Source organism: Diplodia seriata, assembly GCF_021436955.1.
Source record: "Diplodia seriata strain FDS-637 chromosome Unknown scaffold_5, whole genome shotgun sequence".
Lineage (NCBI taxonomy): Eukaryota > Fungi > Ascomycota > Dothideomycetes > Botryosphaeriales > Botryosphaeriaceae > Diplodia > Diplodia seriata.
The window spans coordinates 839,740-854,059 of record NW_027117312.1 but is presented as its reverse complement, the minus strand read 5'-3'; the positions used below and the strand labels follow the sequence as shown (position 1 = coordinate 854,059).

General features: G+C 58.7%; 5 protein-coding genes across 5 annotated transcripts; 4 read left to right on the top strand and 1 right to left on the bottom strand.

Annotated features, from left to right (window-relative positions):
• Positions 1 to 90: 90 nt before the first annotated feature.
• Positions 91 to 1,597, bottom strand: SLS55_005254 (uncharacterized protein; the record flags this gene model as incomplete). The annotated part of the gene is made up of 2 exons (XM_066776704.1): positions 91 to 823; positions 1,005 to 1,597. 2 exons carry the CDS (start codon positions 1,595 to 1,597, stop codon positions 91 to 93), a joined length of 1,326 nt encoding a protein of 441 aa, XP_066632546.1.
• A 1,239-nt stretch (positions 1,598 to 2,836) lies between these two features.
• SCS7 (fatty acid alpha-hydroxylase) lies at positions 2,837 to 4,103 on the top strand (the record flags this gene model as incomplete). Its single annotated transcript, XM_066776703.1, has 3 exons — positions 2,837 to 3,606; positions 3,654 to 3,902; positions 3,950 to 4,103. 3 exons carry the CDS (start codon positions 2,837 to 2,839, stop codon positions 4,101 to 4,103), a joined length of 1,173 nt encoding a protein of 390 aa, XP_066632545.1.
• A 642-nt stretch (positions 4,104 to 4,745) lies between these two features.
• On the top strand, positions 4,746 to 6,708 carry rsd1 (Phosphatidylinositol-3-phosphatase SAC1; the record flags this gene model as incomplete). The annotated part of the gene is made up of 4 exons (XM_066776702.1): positions 4,746 to 5,503; positions 5,557 to 5,865; positions 5,915 to 6,406; positions 6,456 to 6,708. The coding sequence occupies 4 exons, from the start codon at positions 4,746 to 4,748 to the stop codon at positions 6,706 to 6,708; spliced, it is 1,812 nt and encodes a 603-aa protein (XP_066632544.1).
• A 1,862-nt stretch (positions 6,709 to 8,570) lies between these two features.
• SLS55_005251 (uncharacterized protein) lies at positions 8,571 to 10,910 on the top strand (the record flags this gene model as incomplete). Its single annotated transcript, XM_066776701.1, has 1 exon — positions 8,571 to 10,910. One exon carries the CDS (start codon positions 8,571 to 8,573, stop codon positions 10,908 to 10,910), a length of 2,340 nt encoding a protein of 779 aa, XP_066632543.1.
• A 1,484-nt stretch (positions 10,911 to 12,394) lies between these two features.
• Positions 12,395 to 14,209, top strand: PTC6 (Protein phosphatase 2C 6; the record flags this gene model as incomplete). Its single annotated transcript, XM_066776700.1, has 1 exon — positions 12,395 to 14,209. The coding sequence occupies one exon, from the start codon at positions 12,395 to 12,397 to the stop codon at positions 14,207 to 14,209; it is 1,815 nt and encodes a 604-aa protein (XP_066632542.1).
• Between the last annotated feature and the right edge of the window lie 111 nt (positions 14,210 to 14,320).

Here is a 14,320-nt window from a genome sequence, read left to right as displayed (position 1 = left end):
CGTTGTGATGCCCTACTTTGCTTAGGCAAGGGGGACTTGGGTCATGATATCGCGCCAGACACCAATCACCCTGAAGGAGCTGCTATCCCATCACATCACAGTGCAGCCCATTCCACCGCCCGCGATGCCGCCTTTCGAGCCACCACTTTGCGGGTCGCTCACGCCGTCCAGCTGCGGGATGCCGGCAGCCGAAGATTGCAACTGCTGCTTGTTCTTGTTGCCGTCATCGTCACCACGGTTCAGTCCTTGAGGTTCGTCCTCCTCCATCTTCACCCGGTTTACGGCGCTCCAGCCGATGCTGCTTGAGTTGCCGCCGCTGCCAGTCTCCACTACGCCGACCATTTCCTCCTGGCCTTGTTCCAAGCTCGGGCTCTCTTTTTCTCCGAAGATCACCAGCTGGCAGTGGGCGCCGTCCGATTTGGCGCTGGCGTCGTCGGTGGTAATCTGGGGCGTCACGGCGCAGGCGTAGAGGTTGCGAAGGCAGGAGATGCAGAAGGAGGCGTGGACGGCGATGTCGTCGTCGTCGGCTCCCTCGTCTTTGTCGTTTCCGTCGACCTCGATTTCGGTTGCGTGGTAGTAGCCGGCTGCTGCTGTCGTCAGCGGGTGCTTTCCGATCGCGGTGGCGGGCGCGCGGTAGTCGGGCTTGTAGGCGCCGCCGTTCTGCCCGTCGGAAGAAGAAGCGAGGGGAGGGGAGAAGGCCTGGTGGAGAGGGCGGATGAAAACGGGAATGAAGACGTCCTCGGTGACTTGAATGCCGGGGGAGGCTTGGAGGCCGCCGTTCAGGCTGGGGCCGTGCAGGGCGGAGTCGGTGACGGACTCGAGGCTGAGGTAGGCGGTGCCTGCGGCGGTGATGGAGCACGAGGGGAGCGGGCAGCAGGGGTGCGCGCAGATGATGGGAGGACGGAAGGGAGGGGTGTGGCGTGAGTCGCGGAGGATGAAGAGTGAAGCTTCTGTGGTGATTAGTCAGTCTGTTCATATCGACGATTACTTTGGGTGAGGGCGACATGCCTTCCAAGCTGTAAATGATGTTCCTGATGGTGGCGTTGATGAGGAGATGCGTCTGCCAGGCTTCGAGGTTGATGAGCTCGCGGGTCAGCAGCGCCTCCGTAGTGTACTGAATGGCGGCGTGCTCGCGGCGCTTGAGGACCGCGCGCCAGGTTCGGGCTTGGATGTCGAAGATGTTGTCCGGTTCCTCGTCGTCGTCACTGTCGTTGTCGCTGCTGTCGTCGCTGCTGTCGTCGCTGCTACTATCGCTGTTGTCGTGCTCCTCGGTGCTGCTGTTTTCAGCTTCGGCTTCAATCTTGTCGGCCTCTTTCCGCACACTTTTGGCCTTAGCTATGGGTCGGTAGTTGGCCCTGTCGATTAGGAACTGGTGGACGTAGTCGTCGATCCGCTCATCGCCTGTGGCTGTGTCGCCGAGAGGGCCGTTGAAGGAACGCGGATGGCAGGAGAGGAAGTGAACCTCGTCGACGCCGTTGCTCGTGTCCACGACGGCTCGACCTTCAGGTCCGATCTCGATGTCGGGTGATAAAGACGGATAGGGTGGCCGCGGCTCGAGGAAGCGGTCGAGCGCGCTGCGGTGTTTCTTGTCTGCCATTGCGGTGGTTCAACGAAATGGATGGAGTGGGGGAGGTAGTGTTGAGGGCCCAGGTGCAAAAGAGATTACTGTGAGGTTGAGGCGCGGTGAGGATGGATCAAGCGAATCCTAGTAAAGTGAGAGTGAAAGCTTTGAGTACCAAGCGTGAGGCATCTAGGATGAGGAAGTGAGATCATTGTAGCAGTTGAACCTGACAGCACCCGTTGCCCTTCTGCGAATGCGCTGGCACGTGTTTCGAGAGCTGCGAACATCATGGCAATCCGTCGGGACATTTCTACTTTTCTTGAGAATCACTGGTACCTGCTGAGGGCGATGGTACAACAGTAGACTCCGTACTCGGATCTCCGCGTTTCTCGATGAGGCCCAAGACCTGTGCAAGATTTTACAGACCATCTGTTCCTGGATTCATGGAGACGCTCGACGTAGATACTAAAACGATACAAATAGACAAAGTTATCACAGTCTCAAGGATAGGTGAAGGCGATCCGAAGATTGCTTAGAGGTAGTTTTGATTTGCACTTCATGGCTCGTGGAATCAGCGTGCAGGAGGCGGGAGCAGAGGACCAAAGAATCAGAGGCTTGAAACGGAGAGCATCGTGCGGTAGGTGGCCCGAGAGTAAAGGAAATTCATCCTGTGTTATCTCAATCAAACTTCCTGATTGGGTAAATCTTCGCTAACAAGATCTCAAGGCACGATTCCAGGTCGCTAGAAGTTGGCGGGTAAACGCTGGCCGTCGATTGATAGGCGCACCCTCAAGATGCAACACGGCGGCGCAGGAGTGACGAGCAGGTGAGCTGTGGTACACGCGGTAGGCGTGGTTGTGAAAGGCGGTGAGGGATGCGGCAGGCCCATGGCGAGTGCGAAAATTGGCAGTGGGATGCCGCAGCGGCCGCTCGTACGGCAGGGCAGCAGCAGGCAGCGAGCGGCGCGAATGACAGCTGGCGTGCTAGGGATGGGGCCGGTTGGCAGCGGATGGAAAGGGCGCCAGTGTCAGACGAGGGTCTCCAGACCGTCCCAGGGTCCAGCGCACGCCGGGTCCGATCGCTCCCCGATGTCTACTTGGTCGCTGTTTTTCATTTCCGACGCGCTCCGTCGCCACCAGTCCTCAGGAGAAGTAAACACCAGATAAAACCCTCCGAGACGCGTCCTCCCCCCTGCGCTTCCCCGTGGTTGCCGTCGCCTGCCCTCCGCAAAGATCTCCGCCGACTTCGCGACCCTAGCTGCGCTCCACCGCCACCATGCCCGGCCGCACCCTCCCCACCATCACCCAGGCCGAAGTCCAGGCCCACAACTCCGCCGAGTCGTGCTATGTCACCGTTGGCTCCAAGGTCTACGACATCACCTCCTTCGTCGAAGACCACCCCGGCGGCGGCGACCTGATCCTCGAATACGGCGGCAAGGATGTGACCGACATACTGGCCGACGAGATCTCGCACACGCACTCCGACTCGGCCTACGAGATCCTTGACGAGCATCTCGTTGGCTTCGTCGTCAATGAGAAGGTGCTCGACGCTGCCACGAACAGCGGCCATCCCGACAACATCGTGCCGCTTCCGCCTACCAAGGAAGGCCTGCAGGAAATGAAGGCCAATGGAGGCGCCCAATACGTGTTCGAGGCGACGGGATTGTCGTCCGCCGAGGACTTGAGCAAGGAGACGGACATCTCAACCGACTACAAGACGCACAAGTTCTTGGATCTCAACAAGCCGCTGCTTCCGCAGGTGTGGTTCGGCGGCTTCTCCAAGGAATTCTATTTGGAGCAGGTCCACCGGCCAAGGCACTACAAGGGCGGGAAATCCGCCCCTCTGTTTGGCAACTTCCTTGAGCCGTTGAGCTTGACGGCGTGGTGGGTTGTTCCCACGGTTTGGATCCCTCCTGTCTCTTACGGCGTTTATTTGGCCAGCCAAGAGCTGCCTACCGCCCACGTTGGCGGGTACTTCGTTGCCGGACTTTGCATGTGGACTTTGGTCGAGTACATTCTGCACCGCTTCCTCTTCCATCTGGATGGGTACGCTCCCTCTCTCCGTTCAATGTGTCCGGACTAACAGCCTGCAGCTATCTTCCTGACAACCGCGTTGGGATCACGCTCCACTTTCTCCTCCATGGCATCCACCACTACTTGCCCATGGACAAGTACCGGCTCGTCATGCCTCCGACTCTCTTCCTGGTCCTCGCGACCCCGTTCTGGAAGCTGGCCCACGCTGTTTTCGCCTACAACTGGTATGCCGCCACTGCCGTCTTCTGTGGCGGCATCTTCGGCTACATCTGCTATGACCTGACCCACTATTTCCTGCACCACCGCAAGTGAGTAGCCCCGTCCAAGCCCGATCACGTTAGCTAATACCCACTAGTCTTCCCGCTTACTACCGCGAGCTCAAGAAGTATCACTTGGAGCACCATTTCGCCGACTATCAGAACGGCTTCGGTGTCACGAGCAAGTTCTGGGACCGCGTGTTCAACACGGAGCTGGCTCTGCCGCCTCCGAAGGTTGTCAAGACTGCCTAAGTGCCTGGAGTGGACGTGTAGTTGCTGTAACATACTTGTAATGACGATGGAACCTCGGAGGCGTTGCGGGGCACAGGCGGCGATGGCCGCACACGGCAAGTTGGATGCTTGCGGAGGACCTGGGATCGGGTTGGCTGCAGTTTACGATTACGTCCTTATGCGCACAATCCCTATACATATTTAATGTTAATTGCTCGACGAGCCCCTGGGGTCTGTGGCATGATGCAAGTGGTATGTGCAGACGATCGCTGCAGGATCGGCCGCGGAGGCACGGAGGCCAGGCGCGCGGCAGGCGACGCGGACGGCAACCCGAGGGCACGTGACGCGGTCGCCTCGACCAAAGTTTAACCTGTCCCGGCGTCTCGCCAGCCTCCCGCCATCTCCCTCCCGTCCACCGCTCTCGTCGGCAGCACAATCCTTGCTCGACACAATTGTGCTTGAGACCGCGCGTGTCTGCCCCAGCCCTTGCCGCTTCCTGCAGCTCCTGCGCACCATTGCCGCCACAGCGCCCACCGCGAGCTCGTCACAGTTACAGGGTGTGCCCATCTCGACACCCCCGATCCGCCGTTGCGTGCTAATCCAAACACCTTCAGTGATCTTCCTCACTCCGCACGTTTAGCTTGACAGCGTTCCAACTCCGCCATGTCAGGTCTAGACGTTGAGGCCCTCCTCGACTCTACAGCCAACGCCAGCGCCGCGGAGTCCAGGGACACGCCCCGCTCCGCTGACAACGATGACCGCCTGAAGTCCGACAGAAGCGAGCGCCGCGAGCGCGACCGTGCCAGAGATGGGTCCCGCGAACGTGATCGCAAGCGCCGTGACCGCAGCCGCGATCGCCCCCGGCGCGACCTGGACGACGACGTTGAGATGCGGAGCCCAAGAAGCGACAGGGGCAGCGCCACCGGCAGCCTGAGGAGCAAGCGCCGCAGCAGGAGCCGCGATTCTGAGAGACGCCACCGTCGTGCCCGAGACTCGATTGACCGTGACGACAGCTACCGCTCCGGCGGCGACTACTACCGCGGCAGCGGCCGTGCCCGCTCGAGATCCCGTTCGCCCTACCCCGACGATGATAGGCACTACCGTCCGTCTGGACGCCCCGGCCGCCGCGGCGATGACGACCGTGAACGCGACCGCGACCGTGAACGTGAACGTGACCGTGGTGGTCGCGACCGTGATAGGGAACGTGGCTATGGTGGCCGCGGTGGCCGCCGCCGCTCCCCTTCAACCAAGCGCTCCTCCAGCCCACCCTTGACCGAGGATGAACGTGACCGTCGTACTGTTTTCGTCCAGCAGCTTGCAGCTCGTTTGAGGACCAAGGATCTAATTGCTTTCTTCGAGAAGGTTGGCCCCGTCAAGGAGGCGCAGATCGTGAAGGATCGTGTCAGCGGCCGCTCCAAAGGGTACGTTCCTTTGCTAATGCTCTGTGCGTGTTCTGGCTAACCTTTGCTTGCAGAGTCGGATACGTCGAGTTCAAGAACGAGGAGTCTGTCCCGCAAGCCATTCAGCTCACCGGCCAGAAACTAATGGGTATTCCCATCATCGCCCAGCTCACGGAAGCCGAGAAGAACCGTCAAGCCCGCACTGGAGATGGAAACAGTGGCAACAACAATGGCGTACCCTTCCACAGGTTGTATGTCGGCAACATTCACTTCAGTATCACTGAGAGCGACTTGCAGAATGTGTTTGAGCCCTTCGGAGAGTTGGAATTCGTGCAACTGCAAAAGGAGGACACTGGCCGTAGCCGCGGTTATGGCTTTGTGCAGTAAGTTGAGCCCTCCATAAATCTGTCAAGGCACGGCTGACTAGGATAGGTTCCGCGATCCCGCTCAGGCTAAGGAAGCTCTTGAGAAGATGAACGGTTTCGACTTGGCTGGACGGCCCATCCGTGTTGGCTTGGGCAACGATAAGTTCACTCCCGAGTCCACCGCCAATCTTCTTCAACGTTTCAATGGCCAAGGCCCACCCAGCTTCCAGGGTTCTGCTTTCTCGGGCTCGGGTGGCCGCGGCGCTCATGCCGGCGGCTCCGGTGGCACGTTCGACCGTGCTGGAGGGCGTGACAACGACAAGGGTACCGGTGGTGCCAGCGCGCTTGACGATACTGATGTTGCCGGCGTGAACTTCAACAACTACAGCAGAGATGCTCTCATGAGGAAGCTTGCACGTACTGACGAACCTGCTGATACCAATGGTGCCGACAAACAGAAGATCATCAAGCCCGTCGTGCAGGCGGCTCGCCCTCTCCCGGTCACCGTCAACCAGGCTAGTCGTTGTGTCGTGCTGAAGAACATGTTTGATCCCGAGGAGTAAGTCAGCCACCTCCCACTGCAGAAGAAAAGGCTAACCCATGATCAGGGAAGAGGGAGAAGCCTGGATGAGGGAGCTTGAGGATGACGTCAAAGAGGAGTGCCAGAACAAGTATGGCACGGTCGTTCACATTGCTCTAGATCCGAACACACAAGGCGACATTTACGTCAAGTTCGAAACCGTCCAGGGCGGCGAGAATGCCATCAAGGGCCTCAACGGCAGATTCTTCGGCGGCCGCCAGATCACTGCTCAGCCCGTCGTCGATGCCGTCTACCGCAGCCTTTTCTCCAAGGCTGTCTAAGGCAGCACAACCGGAACAACTTCTCGTGTCGGGCTCTGGTCTATATGGGAGTTCGGTGGGTATGTGTCTTTCCTGGATAGCGGCTTCCCTGGGTTCGTGTCAATAGCATTTGTTCACGGCTTGACGTTACTGCTAAAGCATTGCTGAAGCATGATACAAGCCGAGACTAAGATACTTGTTTGCATGCGTTCCTTGCCGTACTGTGCTCTAATATGGTTATCACTTCAACAGGCGCTTCGCCCCCGCACACTGAGCTGCTTAGTACCCCGTCCCTCTGCGAGGCACTTTCGCCACCCCACAGCCTTTGCAACGCCAGGACACGTGGGCTGGCCCTAAAGCCATTCGAAACGTTCATCATACCGACTGTCGTGGAGTAGAGATCCATTGGCCTCTGCTGACTCGCTATCAGATGACGTCATCTCTAGTGGACAATGTGGAAATTTCCGCGCCCTTCCTACAACGCCCTCCCCTTCCCCGCCCTTGACCACCATATCTTTTACTTTGACTATTGATGCGCCTTAGGTCTGTACCTGTGTATTTCATCATTGGAGTGCTGCATTCACGCTTTCGCCCTATTCGGCCCGTCAAGCTGGACAAAAGTTCATAGATATACAGTTTGTAATATAAAAGTGTTTAATGTCAACTGAACTGAGTCTTTGCGAGATACTGCTTACGCGACTGTGTTGGATTCATGCTTTCACTGCGTGTCGACTTCCGACATTTCACTACTACTATTGGCAGTGGTCCGAATGTAAGATCTTGTATTGGCTTGAAAGGCAAGTGTCAAACTCGCACAAATACGTCCGGACATAGGATTCCACGACCCATATGGGACTATGTCTTGTTTGCAAACGGCGCTAGTAGGCAAAGCTGTGAGAAAGCTTTCGTTCTGCTTCGATGTCGTTCGCATAAAGAAGCATCAAAGGCGAAGGATTCCTACGCCTTCAAATACACCATATCACCGCCAAGCTTTGGCTTTGGATGAGCTTGTATCGGGCTCTGAAGAGCATTCATACTAGAATACTATGCCTCTTAGGTGAGGAGAGTCTAAATCTGTTGCCATCACTCAAGGAAGAATCGACCATCGGCACAGCTACTTCTCCGCGGTCCAAGAGAAAAGGATCCATCTTAGGCACGTGTTCTAGCTCTTCACCTAGCTCACCTCTCTGACCTCACCTAGCCACAGTGTGCCTTCTGGTTTGGGCCCGCACGGTCCCGGTTGTCTGGTTGATGCGCGATGCGTGCATAAAAGCTGCCCACCCTCGCGACAACCTCTTCCTCTCCTCCTCAACCCCACCAACGTCGCTCGAGAGTTCGTCAAGATCTTTCGCACAACAGCCCCCCGACGTTTTCTTTTATCCTGTTTCCCTTTGCTCGACCACGAGCTCGACAAACCTGCAGCTCCTCGCGGGTGCGCCGGGGTTCGCACGTCGCGCTAGAGTTTGCACCTGAGCTGCCCAACGTCGCGATAGAGAGCCGTCTCGACCAGGATACAAACGCTGTCAAGCTCCGCTGCGAGTGCCGCTGAACATCAGTTGCCGCCGCCTGTCACGAGATCTGTAACGACAACGCGTCGGCGCCACGGCAAGCGTCGCATCCAACGTCTGTGCAGGCAGACAGTGACAAAGGGTAAACCTCACAGACGCCGCTATCGATTTCACTAGCAGGTTCCAAGCTAACCAGCGAAGCCCGCGACAGAAGCACCAGCAGGCGGTACTCTGCAAGTCACGTTGTTCCCTGTGAACGTTGAGCAGGATTGTTGCCTGGACCTCACTTCGTCACACACTCCAGACACGCACGCGGTGAGATATTCTTTTTTAACCTTCCTTTCCATGGATCGGCTAACACTGATAAGGCCCACCATGGGTGCAGTTAATCCCCATCCGCCGTCGCCCGGCAGTCCAAGACGCTCCGCACCTTCAGCACCACCCACCTCTACGGGCGCGGAATACGTGTCACTCGCGCAGCTCCAGCAAGCCTTGGAGGAACACGCCAGGCACCACTACCCGCATCACAATAGCCATTCGCCCTTCCTCACTTCTTTCAACGGTGGCAGCGTGCCCACCTACAGCACGCGGGACTTCGACGTGTATGACCCAGCTGAGGACGACTACCTTGAAGAGCTCGTCGCGAACGGACCTGGATTAACCATAATAGAATCGAACTCTCTGATTCCCGACAACGGTGCGGTCTCACTGCAAAATACTCCCAACCCCAACCCATACACCTTCCACGACTTCCACGCCGTCGACGCCATGGAGGACACTACACAGGTAAACAATGAAGTCAACGGCCTCGACATCACTCTGACGGACGAGAATGACTCTGCCCAGCTTGCCTCTAGGCTTAGCGTTGTAGAAGCCCAACTTGCTGAGAAGGCCGCGCAGTTGGAGCAGAAGATCCGCGACTACCAAGAGCTCAAGATGGAGTACAAGGATCTCAAGCAGGAATACAAGGACATCAAGGATGAGTGCAAGGAAGTCAAGCAGGAGTGCAAGGAGGCCAAGCAGGAGTGCAAGGAGGCCAAACAGGAATTCAAGGATGCCAAGCAGCAATACCAGCAGAGCAGGCAGGAGTTCATCGAGCTGATGGACGAGTTCCGCGACCTCAACGGACAATTCCGCAGGAGCAACGACGACCGCCGTCTCCTTCAGGCGCGTAACCTCGTGTTGCAGAACGAGATCCTCCTACTGCAAGGCGACGTGCGCTTCGTGCTGCACAACCCTGGCAAGCAGCCCCCTTCGCGTGGAGAACAGCCCGGCGAGCAGGCGCTTGCTTACAACACGCCGAACAAGACCGCAGGCAAGCCTGGCGACGAAATCGCCTCGATTGGCAAGAAGTCGACCCCTCAGGCCCAGATGACCCTTCCGCCCGACGTCGATGTGACCCCTACTCCTAGCAAGGCCACTCTTGCAAAGGCCAACAGGTCTTTTCCCCCGCCTGACAGGCACGACCTGAACACGAGCGTAATCCCTGCTTCCGACATGGCAGTCCAGAGCCCCGTCGTCGCGCGTACTCCTTCCTCGCGCTCCATCGGCTCGAAGGCTAGCAATACTTTCAACGCTGGTTTCGGAATCCATGGCCCGCTCAACAGTCGTAACTCGAGCCCGGCACTCCGCGAGCGCGCCTCGTACCAGCTCGGCCGTTCCGACGACCCTTTCCAGCAGTCTCCCACTCAGAACCCGCTGTCTAAGCAATCGTCCCTGGTGTCTTTGGCTGCCTCGTCGTCCCACCCGTCGTCTTCCGAGAACCTGCGCGGCACGCCCTCGAAGCAACGCCCGCCGTCTTCGAAGGCCTTGAGCTCCGCCAACTGGAGGCAGCCCCAGCCTCAGCAGCCGGCGACCACTCAATCTCCCGACTCGGCCGACGTGCTCAAGAGCACGCGCAACCAGTACGCGCTGCTGCTGGCCAAGATCGAGACGTGGGCCGACGTCTACTGCGGCACGATCCACACGTCAGTCCGCTCCAAGGAGCAGCGCACCGCCGACATGATCAAGACGCTCGGCGCCCTCGTCGGCAGCTTCGACCTCGAGCGCATCTTCAACAAGCTCGAGTTCCGCACCCTGCTGGTCACCGCGCACGTCAACCGCCGCATCTTCGACCGCCTCTTCGGCGAGGACCTGATCACCGACCGCTTCGGCGCCGAGACGGTCGCCCGCCTGCGCGAGCTCGGCGCCCTCGAGGCCGACACCAGCGCCCGCGACCCGACCAAGCTGCGCGAGCTCGCCAACGAGAAGGCCGAGATCCTGGGCGCCGCCTTCGCGGCTCCCGGCGCCTGGCGCGCCTCCGAGGCGAAGGCCACGACCGCCGAGCTGTGCGCCACGCTCAGCCCCATCATCCCCATCTCAGAGCGCTCGAGCGGCGTCCAGCAGATGGAGGCGCTGGTCCACGAGGCGCTGCAGGTGGTCGGCACGCTGCGTGGCCTGCCGGCTCGCGCCTGGCACATGGCCTTCGACCCGGCCGGCACGAGGGTCAGCCTGGCCACCATGACCGTCCGCGGCTCGGTCGAGTCTCGTCAGCAGGGTGGTGGTGGCGGCGGTATGTCTTCGTCGGCCGAGGACGAGTACGCCGTCGTGCTGGGCGTCACCCCGCACTTGGTGTCCAAGCTGTGGACGCCCGGTGGCGTTGCCCCCGAGGAGCTTCTCAAGGCGGACGTGCTTACGCACCCTGTCGGAAAGAACTTCTTCGCCCAGCATCGCTGAGCGTTTGCTTCTCTATTCCAAGCTGCCGGTAGCGATGGGGCCGTGGGCTCTCTTTCCATGGCGGTTGGTTTGGTTCTTGGTGCTTTCAGGGGATTTGCCCGTCTTTTTTCTTCTCCATAGGATAGGAGATTCTGGGTAGATACAATACAATTCGGTGGGAAACCCGGCTGGCCATGCGCTTGCAACTCGTGATATTATGCTCTCCCCTTCAACTTCAGGACGACCATCATTGAAGAACCTACCTACATGTCCGCGTTAGGTAATTCAGAAGCTTGCGGATCCTGGTGTTGACTGGTAAGAAGGGGACGCCATGTTGGAGCGTCAAAGAATAAAACGACAAGGAATGGGTAGCAGTTCACGCAACGGTCCACTGCCGGCGTCCAGCAGATCCTGCTCTCCCGAATGTCAACAAAGCTTGCATCCTGGATGTGTGGGTGTGCCCCGTCGCGCGGAGCTTGGTGGTGAAGAAGGGCAGTTGAGGACAAGATCCGGACGTAAATATGCTTATTTAAAACTTATATTTACGTCCGGACCTTGTGTTCATCTACCCATCCCATGATTTTCCTATGAGGCATGTAACCAATTCGTGCGGATTAACTCGCCGCCAACGAGCAGTCGGCCAGGCTCGAGCATCAGCCCTTCTCTGGTAAGATACATGATGCGTTGAAGCTGTACAAGTCTGTGAACATAGGCAAGCCAATAACAGATCACCATGCATCCAGAGTCTAGTTCAGACGACCTCAAACACTGCCAATACCGTAATCGCCATGCTTTAATGTTTGAGGGTATGCATGATGTTGACGGATATGGGCCGAAAAGGGAGAAAGAGGGGGATGTAGATTGAGCGAAGCAAAGAAAGAACATACCAGCTCTCGTGGTACAAGGCTTTGTCAAAGACGTGCCCGGAGATCCACAGGCAAACAGGAAGTGGTTCGACCGGGCCTCATGACCAGAAATTGCGGCCCACTCGAAGGGTGGCTCCACCAAGTATTCATCATCCTTGGCGCTGGCACCTTCCAAGCTCGGGCTACTAGGGGCGGACGTCGTGGACGCATCCGTTGTTGGGGTTGCTCTTCGGATCGTTGAAGTGCGGTGGCTCTAAGCTCGCCCAATCGTCATTGTGCCGATGCGCTGACTAGGAGATCCGCGTGCTTCTTGTGCAAGCTCCCGCGGATTTGGCTGGCCTGTGGCGCTGGGCTTAGCTCGCGTGATCTCGCGGCAGAAGAGCGACAGCTGCGGACTGCCGCGGAGCAGATGCGGCGGACACGCCGAGTCTGGGGAGGAGCTGGGGGATGGCGTGAGGACGAGGCGCGGGCTGGGGTGTGGGGGAAGTGCGGGCGAACGCGGGAGGACACAAGCAGGCATTTCTCCGTCTCTCCGCCGCCATCATCATCGCTCCAAGCCGCCTCCAATGCTGCCGATAAGCCTCCCGCTGGCGCTCCGCCTCTAGGCACCATGCTGCTCTCGGTCCCTGTCGACAAAGCATGTGCACACCAGCAATTCGCATCGTCAGAGCCGGCGCCACGCCCTCTACGCTGAAAGCTCCCTCATGTCGCCGCCTCCAATACCAAGCTCGCTGCTTCCACGACTACTTCGTCACCCACATCCCCTCGTCCTCGCTGCATCCTGACCAACACCACTCCGCCGGCCCCGGCCACAAGCTCCCCCGCGACAAGTCGACCCCTCACACCCAAGGCGATGGCAGCAGGTTGCCTGCTGCCGCCCCGCCCTTCCAAGGCGCGCGCGACACCACTGTTGTGCGCATCCCTCTGCGCAGCGCAAAGCACCACTTCGGTGTCTCGGTGGCGCGAGGCCAGCGCCCCTACAACGAAGATGCTTTCCAAGCTGGCACCATTGAGATACCCGCTTTTGCCAAGAGGCAGCCCGTCTCGTTGACACGGAGCAGCAGGATGGTACTGTCCGAAAACACGTCGGCAGACAGCGCCAGTGGTGACCCGCAAGTCTTCTATTATGGAGTCTTTGACGGCCATGGCGGCAATGAGTGCAGCGACTTCTTAAGGGAGCGACTGCACAAGTACCTGGAGGAAAGCACACAGCTGTTCGAGCTCAAGAGCAGCCTCACACACAAAAGCAGCCTCAGCGATCCCGATACCTCAGAAGGCGCCAGCACACCGCCAAGCGGACGCGAAAGTCTTCGAGCGATTGACACACACACACCTCCAGGAACAGAGCCCGCGAAAGTACCAGACTCCGCAAACGGAGAAACACCACCCAGCGGGAGAAACGATACAACCCCGCCTCCACATGGAGCGACTTCGGTAAGGCAATCAGAGAACGTACCCAATGCAGAACAACTTGAGCGGGAAATTGTCGTTTCATGGCGAGATCTCGTCGGGGGCTACTTCAAGCGTTTCAAGCCAGACTTCTTCTCCACATCAGCCGGTGGCAAAGGTCACACCCTGGAGAGGGAAGTGGTACAGCGCCGCCAACTGCAACATACAAACATTCCGGATGATGTGGCTGAAGGAGTCGGCATCGAGACGGTACTCACCTACGCCTTCCTAAAAGCCGACTTCGACTTTGTGTCGGCGCAGGTCAACAAGACCGATGAAGACTTGGTGGAGTCAGACCGCGCAATCAACGACGAAGACATCCTGGAACGCCCGTCTCATGCTGGCAAGAGGATCGGCGGAACGAAGCGTTTCAAGGGAGGCAGCACGTGCAGCATTGCTCTGATCTCTACTCCAACCCCGGCACCCTATTGGACCCCCGGCTCTGCATCCACCATAGTCACGGCCCACGTAGGGGATACGCGCATCATTCTTTGCAATACGGCAACGGGCCAACCCATGCCGTTGACGTCGAATCATCATCCATCCCTGCCCTCGGAAGAAGAACGGCTACGGAGATATGCAGCAGCTTTCGCAACGGACTCGTTTGGAGAAGAGCGTATCTTCGGGCTTGCCAACACGCGTTCTTTCGGCGACATCCACTCAAAGCGAGTGGGCGTCTCTTCGGAGCCGGAGATTCGACGCATAGAGCTTGCGCCTGCAGAGTACAGCTTCATGGCGATGGTCTCAGACGGGGTCTCCGGGACTCTGAGCGACCAGGAGATCGTGGACATTGTGAAGGATGCGCGGACGCCAGAACAGGGGGCGCGCGATGTCGTCAGCTTCGCGACCGAGGTGTCGCAGGACGGCGACAACGCAACGGCGCTCGTGGTGCGTCTCGGAGGCTGGGAGCGGCGGAGCGAGGGAGGGCTTGGCAGCCTCGGCACCAAAGAGCTGCGCGACTGGAGACGGAAGGAAGCGGAGGATCCACGCAGCGGACGCAGGTAATTGCGGGCGGACGGGTAGCGATAGATACGTGTGCAGCCACGGTTGGACTGGGGCTGGCGGGGAGAGCACAGGGACACGCTGGAGGCGGGGAAGGCGCACGGAATGGCTAGA